The 13,033-nt window shown below is 37.0% G+C and overlaps 1 protein-coding gene across 1 annotated transcript in view; it reads right to left on the reverse strand.

The window, feature by feature from the left end:
* brinp2 (bone morphogenetic protein/retinoic acid inducible neural-specific 2) overlaps positions 1-12,519 on the reverse strand; it is a 198,815-nt gene extending 186,296 nt beyond the window's left edge. The window contains exon 1 of the mRNA XM_037682126.1: positions 12,143-12,519. Coding sequence (XP_037538054.1) covers positions 12,143-12,519 — 377 coding nt within the window. The remainder of the gene's footprint in view (positions 1-12,142) is intronic.
* Between the last annotated feature and the right edge of the window lie 514 nt (positions 12,520-13,033).

Here is a 13,033-nt window from a genome sequence, read left to right on the forward strand (position 1 = left end):
CATCCATCCATCCATCCATCCATCCATCCATCCATCCATACATACATCCATCCATACATACATACATACATACATACATACATACATACATACATACATACATACATACATACATACATACATACATACATACATACATACATCCATGCATCCATGCAACCATCCATTCGTGATCTTTATCTGTTTTGTTTTTTCCGGTTCTTCTGGTTTCTTTCAAAGTCACTGGTGTCCATGTCCAGCTATCACTGAATGAGATGTGAGGGACACCCTGGACAGGTCTCCAGTCCATCACAGGGACACTTAGAGACAAACGTGACAAACAACCATTCACTCTCTCACTCACACCTAGAGACAATTTAGAGTTACCAATCAGCCTAACATGCATGTTTTTGGTCTGTGGGAGGAAACCGGAGTACCCAGAGAAAACCCACGCATGCACGGAGAGAACATGCAAACTCCACCCAGAAAGGTCCCGGGCCGGGGTTTGATCCAGCGAAATTCTCGCTGCGATGCAATAGCTGTACCAACTGAGCCACTGTGCTGTCCAGAAATATTAACATACTTTTATTCTTTTAGTGACATTATGAGACAGTCCAAGGAAATTTGTTGAAATGTCAGGCACACGATGAACCTCCTCTGAATGATGAATCTTGGTTTGAAGTCAAGTAGTTTCAAATCACCCATCAATAGTTATGTTTACATGTGCAAAATGTTTTGACCGGATTGAAATGTTTTCAGATTAAATAATTCACATTTATTGTTTACATGGGTACAATCTGTTCATGATGAGCGTTTACATGCAACAGGCTTTGTTCTGAACAGAAGTACTGACATGTGCAGAGCGGTAAACTCTTCTTAAAAAAACACACAGAAGAAGAAGTGCTACTTCCGGTTTACTTCCGGGATGAACGTAAACAAACCTGAGCACCCAAAATGGACCCGCGACAGGTTTTAATGACATTACTGCACTCCTTGACTGAGCTACAGGTAATACAGATCATTTTGAGCTCTTTCAAAGTTTCTAGTAGAAATGTTGTGTCGCTCACCGACCAGTTTTGCTTCCCTGACATGGTAATATTATTAGCATTAGCCAGATGGAAATGACATAGGTCGCACATGCGCAGTCAGGTCAGTTTTTCACGATCAGATAAAAATGAACAGATCAAGCTGAAACAAGAAAAACATACTCAAATAAAACTAAATGCAATAATCACAAAGACACCAAAACATCACAACACACAAGGATCCTGACAAAAAAAGGTGAATTCATCACATTTACTCTGATAGAACCATTACTTTTAAATGAGCTGTGGAGGCTGGTCAGTAGCAAACAAACTGAAGGGTTTCTCATCTATTTTTATATTTACTTGTCAAAGCTGAGAACACAGGCAGTCCAATTTATTTTGAGATTTAGTGGCTAAAATCAAAGCAGCAAATATAATTTTACCTAGAGAAATTTTATTTTCTGCAAAAATGTAGTGTGAATGCTTATTACTGAAGAAGGTGCTGAAAAACATCTGAAATTAGCTAAAAACATTCTGAATTGTAGCTGAATTGGAAGAACAAGCATAAGCTAACAGAAGAAATCAGAAAGAACACATAATTGCTTAAATTGTTTAAATAAGCAGAGATGAGCACCAAAAAGTGGAAATTGTCTGAAAACAGCTGAAATTAGCTTAAAAATGCTAAAACGCTAGCTGAAAAGGTAGAATAAGATTAAATTATCAGAAGAACGCAGAAGGAACATGTTTGACCAATTAGGCTGAAAGAAACAGAGATAAGCACAAAATAGTATTAATTATCTGAAAAAAGCTAAAATGAGCAAAAACAAAACCAGCCAAAACATAGCTAAAAAAAAAAAAAAAACAGGAAGAAGCTGAAATCACAAGAAGGAAGTGGCGAGAGCACATTTTTGCTGAATTAGTCTTAAAAGAAAGTTGAAATGAGTGCAAAAAATATGGAATTAGCTGAAAAAGCTAAAATTAGCATAAAACAGTAAAACAGTAGCTGAAAAGGTAGAAAAAGCTGAAACTTGCAGACATAAGCTGCAACAAGCAGATAGAAGTTAGAAGCACAAACATGTTGTAGGCCTAGTTAGCAGAAATAATCTGAAAGGAGCACAACACAGCAGAAAGTAGCTGAAAAATGTTTAAATTTGCACAAGGAAGCTGAAAGAAGCTGAACCAGAACAAAATGTGAAAGGAGCAGTAAAAGGTTGTAAACAGATCTAAAGATTTGAAGGATGTAAAATGAGCTAAATTAATATTATGTTTTGTCATGATTTAAACTTACATTAATGCAGAAACAGTAATTTGGTTAGAATAAAAGTGATCTCAAGTTTTGTCTTAAAGATCATTTTTTGTAAGGCTCCCTCCCTTCACAGTGGTTGAAGACTTTTCTATCAGTGAGATCATTTTAAACAAACACACCCCATTCGTTATCTTTTTGTTTAATTTATTTTTAGACTTCACCCAGCAGCCTGAACCTAAAATCTACTCCTTCACACAGTTTAAAACAGAGAATCTCTAAAGATATGTTGATGAGAAAATGCTGACAGTGCTGAAAATAACATGTCAGTGTGTAGATTACATACTGTGTATCAGCACTGTGCAAGATGCAGACATTTTTTTGTAAATTTAGTAGTTTTTACCTTTTGCTCACATGTTTTTTTCCCCACAATGTAATGATGTTTTATGTGTTTTTTTGGCTCTCCTCTACTCCCTCCTTTTCTGTTTGAACCCATATCAGTCTGTTTATTTTTTGTGAGGCAGGACGGTGGCCAAGCCACAATTGTGTTATGTCAATTTTCAAGACTTGTGATGGTCAGCTAGAAGACAAACACTCACACTGTGCTCGACGGGCGAGCACATCCTGCTGTGCAGTCTGTTACTTTCTGACTGTTTCCATCATAGAGCCACAGGCCTGTTTCTGCCCCGCTGCTCCGTCCCTGCTTAGCTTTTTATGTCGGAGATGTTGAAGAAACCCACAGCCGAAGCTCTGACCCCCTGCAACCATCCTCAAACATAATCTACAGCCACAGCACATCAGCAGACATGAGTGAAAATTAAACAAACTCCTTGTCTCGCTCTGCGAGAAGTGCTTCAGTTCTTTTTAGTCATTTCAGACAGATGAACATTGAAAAGGCTGGGAATTCAAGCCACAGTGGATCTTCAAGATTCACTTTGAAATGATGTTTGATTTAAATAACATCTGCTTTGGTTGAGACTAAAGGGATTTAATCACCCACTTCCTCCGACCTCTTCTAACCTCAGGACATCAATGGCTACCTGAGTTACCAATCAGAGAAATAACAGATTCTGATTTCAAACACTCCACAATCGTTTTAGGACTATGAGCTTCTATCAGCAAAATACCTTACAGCAGTTGGTGGTCTGGCAGTGGTGTTAATCGGTTTAATCCTAATTTGTTCCTGGCAGAATAAGTGTGTGCATGTCACTCCTTAGACCTCCTTAATACATAATATGTAGGATTTTTTTATTTTAATTTTTATGTTGGTTATTGTAAGAAAAACATATGTTTTATACTCAGCAACAGTTGTTGCCAGTGACAAACAACACATCGTAAGTTTGCACATATTCCTAAATTTGATCTTTTGACATAAATCCGGTATATAATTTAGGAATAATACAAGCATGTGTAACATTTTAACAAGTTGTAGTTATAAGTGTGTTCAAAACTATTAGACACAAATACAATGGCAATGTATACAAAAAGAAACTGACAATGATGCAATTACTGTGTCAGGCAGTATTTGCCTCATAGCAAGAAGGTCCTGGGTTCAATCCCCTGTTTGGACCTCGGCTCTTTCTGTGTGGCGTTTGCATGTTGTCCCCGTGTCCTTGAGTCCTTTGGTTTCCTCCCACTGTCCAACAACATGCATGTCAGGCTGCCTTCAGACCCTAGACCTCCCTCGAAGAAAAGATGTGTGATCTCCATGATATTTCCTTAAAGGTTAATAAATATCTCCTAGTGGGCGGCACGGTGGAGAAGTTGGTAGAACTGCCGCCTATCAGTGAAAACGTTGCCGGATCGAATCCCAGCTGGGGGTGGACATTCTGGGTGGAGTTCGCATGTTCTCTCTGGGGTTTTCTCTGGATATTTTCCTCTAACACATCAAAAACATGCATGTTAGGCTGATTGGTAACTCTAAATTGTCTCTAAGTGTGAGTTAGAGAGTGATTGGTTGTTTGTCTCGTTTGTCTCTACTGCATGTGTCCCTGTGATGGACTGGAGACCTGTCCAGGGTGTCCCCCACCTCTCACACAGTGATAGCTGGATAGGCACCAGCGACCCCCGTGACCTGAACAGGAAGAATCAGGTAAAGATGATGAATGGTTTCTAGTTTCATCCATTTAACCATAGATAAAGAGGAATTTAAATCTTTATAACTTTAAACAGAGCACATTCAGTGTCAGTCACGGAGTTATCATTACCTTTCTTTAGTTTTATTTTTAAGCATTTTTAGTTTAGGATTTTTTTGTTTTTGTTTGTTTTTTTCAAGTTTATGTGTCTTTTTTTTTTTTCCAGTTTAATTTAGTTGCTAGGTTTTACTAATGAACTAACCAGTTTAGGATTTAATTAGAGAAATAGCTTGATGAAATTTAAATACTTAGCTTAAAGTAAATTTGCGTCAAATATTTGTTATTTCCAATGTTGTTGTTTTTTTTATTTCACATTTGTTTTTTTATTAATTATAAGAACAATAGCCATGAAACACAAAGAGTCAAGCATGGCAACATTTGACCTCTCTAAGTGGCTTTAAACATCTGTTAAATTCCTGGTAAAACCAACGCAGACATGTTCCTGTTTTTAGTTTTCTACACCACCTTATAATCTAGATCTTTAATCACTACTTTTCCTTTTAATTATCCTTTTAATTAACATTTTATTTTCACCTGTTAAAAAAAATTAATAAATTGCACGCATCCTTTATGATTGTCTATTGTTGTCATCACTCTGTTAAATGCAGGTCTCTCTTGTAAATGAGTCCCTGAGGCTCAATTGTGTCAACCTGTATAAATAAAGGTTGAATGCATTTTTATGAACAACTCACTGATGAGAGACATTTTTTAACATTATATTCAGTTCAGCAACATTAATTAAAACTGCAGATTATGCATAACTAATCCAAAATTACAGTAACCCACAATTAAAGCAACAAACATCATATTAAGCTTGTTTACTGTTTGAATGTTGTTAAAAAACAAAGGAAGTGTTTCTTTGAACAGTGGATTTCATTACTAAAAACCAAGCATTAAGGAAACGGAATTATACTTTTCATTTTGTTTTCTATGGAAATATGAGCTTTTTTTTATTTCAATCAAGCACTTTATAAGCAATAATCACAAATGGTGTATATGTTTTCTCAGTTTATAACTATTTTAAATAAGGCATCATACACTGTTCTCGTTTAAACTAATATTATGTAGGTGGTTTTCAACAGTGGGGGAGGGAACAAACAGTCCTGCTCATTTTATTCCATTTTTTGGTTAAAAAATAAAACAAATTTAATTCATTGACCTTTTTTTTTTGTTACACAAACCCAATTCCATGGGTAAAAAACAAGTCACACAAAGCGAGAGTGCACCCACATCAGGCAGTGCACGACTCGAATAGAAGCGATGAATAGTGAAGAGGAAAAAGTTTATCTCTTAACGGAGGAAACGATGTTCGCTGACTGGAGGAGGTGTCACTTTAAATCAGGGACCACTGGTCAGAGTGACTGTGGTCATAGTGGTCAACCGCTGCTCCATCTGAGCGAGGCGTCCACCATATGCTTCGGCTGATAGGCTGCGTGAAACGCTGCACACACTGCTCCTCGGTGTGGTGAGAAGCTTCAAATCCAAAAAAGACGGAGTTGGAGGGAACGGTTTGAACGACAGTGAATGATGAGGTTTAAAAAGAAAAGACCGGTTTGTGTGTCTGAAATGTCTGACAGATGAAATGTAAAGAGTTAATGTTGAAAGTTTGCACTGCGGTCATGTTTTTAATCTACATGAGGTTTATGGTTATCTGCAGAAAAGTCACTTTGAAAACAGCATCATGGAAGAGCAAAACAATGTAATAAAATGATGAGAATCCATCGTTTCAGTACACTTTAGATTTTAGTTTAAACTGAACAAACTTTATGGTTCAAAAAAATCTGCACAATTAAACAGACTGCAACCATTAACACTGTGTGATATTTAAGCTCTGTGCAACCATTGGACTTTTCTGTTGCAATTCTAAAAGTGATTGAACAATTTTTTTATGTTTCACATTTTTTGGGGCAAAATCAAAAGCTGCTGGAGCAGACTGTTTTTTACTGGATTGCACCTTATTTTGAAAAATCACAGAAGAATCAAGGCAAAACATTTTTGACAACAAACTACTTGGGAATAATTCAAAAACAAAATGTACATCTTGAGGTTTTTCTTCTTTGTTTATTTATTAATTTACTTTTTTTTTTCTTGTTAAACCAAGAAAATCAGGGTTTCTTCTCCAAAGAGGCATGAAAAGCTCGAGAATCACAGTTTTAGAGCAGCATAACAATTATGTTAATAATAGAATCATATTGAAGCTCAACAGTAAAACAATGTTGGTGTTTAATTTTGTTACACATATTTAATATGTATAATTATTTTAGTAAATCTAAAATTAGCTGTTTATTATTCAAGCCAAGGGTGCCATGGTGGCTCAGTTGGTAGAGCTGCCACCTCTCAGCGATAAGGTCGCCGGTTCAAATCCCGGCATGGGACCTTTCTGGGTGGAGTTTGCATGTTCTCTCTGTTGTGTGAGAAAGTGTACTTGTTTGTCTATGTGTCCCTGTGATGGACTGGAGACCTGTCCAAGGTGTGCCCCGCCTCTCGCACAGTAACTGCTGGATATGGGCACCAGTGACCCCCGTGACCCGAAAAGGGAGAAGCAGGTAAAGATAATGGATGGATGGATGTTCAAGCCAGATTTCATGTTAGAGTCAAATCTCCTCCTGCGTCGTGAGATTGTTTTACATTTCTGATAGAGCACCAGTGTTCTGGTCTTTCATGTCATTTCACTGACTTTTAAGGAATCTGTGTCTCCAGTAGATCTTGTTGTTTCTGCTTGACCACTTGTTGTCAGGAACTAACTAGAGCTGACCGAGAGCGGCCTTTGCGTTTTCAGACCTGCTCCCTCTTGGACGACTGGCTGTACTAATGAGGTGTTTGTAAAATTAGACGTATACATCATTATCACAAAGAGGCATCCTGCCCGCTGTCTTCTTGTTACATTAGTGTGCACGTTTCACCACAGAGCACAGCCATACGAGACAACGCTAAGATCACAAAGAAAAGCAAAGAGTAACTGTAGTGGTAGCTTTCCAGCTTATTTAAGGCTTTTACCCTTTCGATTTAAAAGGTTTAGCAGATTAGGGTTAGCCAGGAAAAATGGGGCTACCATGTAGTCACATCATTATCCCTGATTAAAAGCTAATGAGAGCAGACAATTTTACACTTGCTTTGTGGGACGTTGTTGCAGAAAAAAAAAGGCTGCAAGCACTTATTTTCCTTAATTATAATCAGATATCACCATTAGCGGGTACACATGGGTACAATTAGAACGTAAGAGGAAGTGCATTTTTCATGGAGCTGCAGTGTTTACTGTGTGAGTCAGAGCAGCTTTTCTTTTACAGTGATGTAAAATCAGTGCAAATGGCTCTAATTATAGTCTAGCTGCACTATTATGTCATTAATATGGACTTTCAGTCTCTTATATAATTTACTGATATGTTATAAAAAGCTGCCCCAACTCCTGCTTTTGTATTCGTGTCATGATTTGCAAGAAAATCATGAAAAAAAATAAATAAGTGGATCTCAAATAAATGGCTAAATATAAGATTGACAAGTAGAGTTTGAATGTTTGCACTTAGAAAATACTACGTTATGGTTTACTGCAGTACAATCAGTCCTTTATAAGACCACAGAGACATTGCACACACTTTTTTAGTTTGCATAAAACGGTGGGCCAGTACTTGATATGTAGTTCAGAACTCAAGTAACAAAATGTGCATTGGGTAACAATATTTTAGTCTCAACCTTTTTATCTACTTTCTAACTTGGCCTTGTACGTTTATTTTACCTTCAAATTTTAAATACTTGCAGGTGACTGCATCGTAAATATGTAAATGAAACAATAGTTTGTTGTAATGGTTACTTGGCAACTGATGCACTTCATTTGAAAGTACATGTAATGCAAATGGAAGTGCAGATTACACTAAAAATGTAAGAATAAACCTTTAATATAATTAATATGCATCAGAAGCTGGTGTGAAGGAAACTAAGTAGAATACACACCGTTTTCTGTTCTGTAACATGAACAGTAATTAACAAATAATAATTTACCAATCTTCATGTCTAATCCTAAATTTACTAAAAGTAACATATTTCTAAACCTTTGCTATAAAGTGTCTCAATAAAAAAATAACATCTAAAATTCTCTTTTGGATGATTAATCTATTTGTTCACTGTCTATGACAAAAAAGGAAGAAAAAAAAAAAGAGATGAAAAATAACTTTTTGGCCAAAAACCTGCTAAAGTCAAAGTTATGATAAAGAGATTCCCTCATCGTGTCGTGCTGATACAAGTTCAGTCATGTTTCCTACATATGACACATAACCTTCACCTGTCATTTTACACAGCTCTTCTTCGTCATCTGAAAGTGATGCTGTCATTTTCATTCATTTCAACTCCAGGCAGAAAGAGAGGGAGGGAAAGAAAGAAAGAAGTGCAAACAGTGGGGGGGAAGGAGGGAGAAGGATGAAGGCAGGAAAACTGATGTTCTCATGTCACGCTCAACAAGAAACAAGACAAGCAAACCTGATTTACCTACACATCTTTAAAATACTGTCACAGTCAACCACTGACAGGATCAAAGAACAACCCCCCCCCCCCCCCCCAAGAATAAAAAAAAGAAATAAACATATTTCTTATGCTCAAGTCCATAGGTCAACATGTGGGAATACAGAGATGGGTATGATGCATTTAGTGAAGGATGTATACAAACTGGCAAAGTCAGGAAGAGATGACGAGCAAACATGTAAAAATAAATCTGATTGTAATCCAAGATGAGGAATTAGGATTTTAAGGTCTGTCATAGCAATCACCAGATTCCAATGCAAACACTCTAAGGTCTTGAAGAGACCTGCATGCACAGAAGAAGATGTGACATTGAATGCAGCATGCTGTGCTTAAGAAAGTAAGAACAGATGCTTCATAGGCAAGCATGTGTGTCATCTCTGAAGCTGTTGAGCAATCAGAACCAATCAAATTATTATCAGACATGACTTTTTTTCTGCTAAGCTTACATTTGATCTTGCATCTTGCCCGATATTCCAGCACAATACTGTCGTTTGGAAATGGGTGTGAAGGTAGGAACAAACTCAAGTATCGATCCCACCAAAATAGTACTGGTACGGTTCAAAGCTAATATTTGTGTGAAATGTTTGTGTAAATTTTCAGTCATGGCAAATTAAAAGGAAAAAAAAAATTGACTTCTGTTCTGTAGCTGTAGACATGCAGAGTTCCTAGATTTAAACTGCACAAAGTTGGCATCAGAATGATCAATACTTACTTAGACTGACCCACTTAACCTCAGTGAATTTTTCATTCAACCTTTATTTATACAGGTAAATCCCATTGAGCCTCGAGGACTCATTTAGAAGAGAGACCTGATTTCAACAAAAGAATTAAAAGTTGGATGACATGTAACATGACCGTTCAGACTCAGGGTGGCGGGCACCGTTCCACTAATTCACTAACAACAAATATTTTGTTTAGTGGATTAGTATTTTTGAGAACTTTGGAAACAATGAAATTAGCTTCCATCAAATTAGGATTAGTCAATTTTGAAGTCCGCTAACAAACTTCACAAGCTTGTTCTTGTTTGTTGTGGGCGTGTCTTGAAAAGTCCATTAGGCGTGCTAATGGCTTACTACAAGGACACGTGACGAGGTGCGATTGGTCGAAGCAGCTTCAACTGGAAGTAGACCAAGACTTGTGACACAGACTGAGTGACAGTCGTCTAGTGTTTAGTGGTTTAGCATTAGCAAAGCTAACGGTTTGGTCAGCTGTGCCCACTACTTGAGGTTGGGATGATAAACACTGGATATGTGTCTGATTAAGTACCACATGTGAAAATATACCTGTGTCAAATTTTGAAAAAAAAAAGAAAGGATTTCTCATGTCCAGACTGTCATAAATAAATCCGAGATGGGTCGCATTGCGGGGAAAAAAAAAAAAAAATCAGATTTGGGCTGCTCTTGACTGTAGTGGGAACACAGTCTAAAATCATATTATGATAAGAAATAATTTTGATCAAACATTGAAAATTACGTTTTGCACAATCTCATATTTTGTCTTGCTCAAATTATATTGGGTGAATGACTCATCTGCTGCCACATCATTCAAATCAGTCCAGTGGTTCATGTAACATTTTGTTAACAAAAAAGTCAGACTCCAACATTTAATGTTAAACATTTTAGTCAAAGTTGTTGCACAACGAGCAGCCCTCAGCGTATGTGCTGAGAACGGCCCGACACCAGATTTGAGATTATTTTATGTAAAAATGACCGAGGTACAGAGTCGATAAACTGTGGTGGCCATCTTGAATTAAGTTGGCTCGTTTAATGTGTATTAGCTGTCGATCTACATCCAGTGATTGTTTCTTTAAATGAAATTTAAAAAAAAAAGTCATTTTTTATAACATTTAAAAAAGTAATAAAATACCACAGACTTCTACAGGTAAAACCCTCTCAGTGCCATTGTTTGTAAATTGTCAGGTTATCAGGTTAATATATTTCAGTGCAGAAAATGAATTCTTTGTTAGACTGCATTGCATCTCACGTGCTGAAACAAACCTTATACTAAACTGTACTAAAGTATGACTCAGCAGTTAAATTGTAAATGTTTATGCTATTTTCTTATTTCTATACCAGATTATTGGCATCGTATTAAGATTTATCTCATGTCAGCTACAGACCAAAGATGCAAAACCCTATGAGATACAATTTGTTCAAAATATTACAATATCTGAAGGTTTATTTTTTCTATGCTTGAAAAAAACAGTCCTGTGTTGAACTTAGAAAGAATATTACAGGCCACAGAGTTCTGTCACATAATTGCTAAATGCTCACATTAGGTTTGCTGTGTGGTACAGCTGGTGCTGCAGCTCTTCAGAAAATGATTTTTGAGTAAATAATCTTCCATATTAAGCTGAAAAGGCTGCTCATGAAATGCTCTTTTACCTAAAACAACTGAGAATTAAGCTACGTTTACTATGATCCTGCAAGTTTCCTGAATCAGAGAATAAAGAGGAGAAAAAAATGATGAAGTGTTGAAGAAAACCATGTCAGGATCACACCTTATGCAAGTTGCATCATCGTCTTTTTGGACCTGCACCTTGAAATTTACATTTCCTCCATTATCCATTCTTAGAGTCCAAACACTGTTCAGAGCTCTGAGTTTATCTGCTGAATTACCAGAACAGATTCAAGCCCACCCGAATCATGGAAGCGCTGCGAATGTGTTGTAGCCCAAAAATAAATCATAAAATGTATTAAGGTGCTGTGCCCCTGGCTGTGAGTAATTCAAAATTAATTGCCTAACTTAACAGTTTAAACCTCAAGCAACAATTAAAACTAGGTGGAATCAAATTTATTGATAATAAAATATATGTTTCTTTCCTGTTTTATCAATGTTAAATTGTATTATTGCTAACTAAAAGAGAAAGCCTTCTCTCGACTATGTATAGCCCCAATTCCAATTACATTTATTTTTGATTGGTCAAATTTCACATTAAAAAAAAAACCTTTACAAGAATACATTTTTGCAGTAAGAATATTTTATAAGACTTTTTAATTAATTGTTCTACTACAGACCTTTTATAGTCAGCATTAAACTGTGTTAATGAAAAAAAAATCTTTAATAAAGTAATATTTAATATTCACTTTAAGACACTAAGTCAACTTTTGGCTGACCCACAAAATGGAACGAGTAGATTAGACTTTTTTAAATTATTTTGTTTGTTTATTATTTTATTATATTATTTTTTGTTTATTATTTTTGTCATTCTTCTGACACACAAGCCCACACATGAGTGCTGTTCTCACCTGTAAATCTTGTATCTTGTTGAAAACCCCTGCTGGAACCTCTCTCTGAACTCCGTATACTCCGGACATCTGTGAAAGGGTCCTTTCTCTGAAAGCAGCCAGTCCAGCTGCCCGCCACTCTGCCTCGTGTTGAAGCCCCATGCCGAGGAGCTGGAAGGGGATGACGAGGATGACGAGGATGCGACGGATGACAGAGCACCATGAAGCGTCTTTCCACTGTGTGCCCCGCTGCCCAGTTGTTCAGCTTGAGTGGGCCATGGCCACCACAGCAACACACAAGGTAACCATAGGAGCATCAAGGACGACACCGACCATTTAGCAAGGCTGGCGAAGCCACGGAAGCATCTCTCTTTCCTTATTGGCCAAGGAGTCGCCATGGTCCCTGTGATGATGTACTAGGGCACCTAGGACCGGCATTTCTTCTGACAGTCACCTCTTGTTGGCCTAAAGGAGACACAAAAACATTCTGCTTTACCTAATGATGTCTTAACTTCAATTGTTTAGATTAGTTTTGGTTGATTCAAAGCTTGTCCCTGATGGTCTTCATACATGAACATGTTAAAAACAGTAAAACATATATTAACATGTTCACAATACCAATGAACTTCAAACCCACATCAAAACACAGCAGTTAAGCAATATACAGATAGCCATAGATTTTTTTTCTCAAAACTTACAATATCAAGTTCAAGTATGTTTATTGTCATTGCACCAGATGTGATACATGAGGTGGAATGAAATTGTGTACACAGGATCCCAGTTACATCCAACAATAGCAAATATATGAGCACTAGTGACCCCTGCAACCAGGAAAGGAAGAGGCGGTTACAGATAATCAATGGACGGATGGATGGAAAAGTTCCAATAATTTATAAATAGAAGTGTACTTCC

Source organism: Nematolebias whitei, chromosome 9 (genome assembly GCF_014905685.2).
Source record: "Nematolebias whitei isolate Nwh7 chromosome 9, NemWhi1, whole genome shotgun sequence".
Taxonomy (NCBI): Eukaryota; Metazoa; Chordata; class Actinopteri; order Cyprinodontiformes; family Rivulidae; genus Nematolebias; species Nematolebias whitei.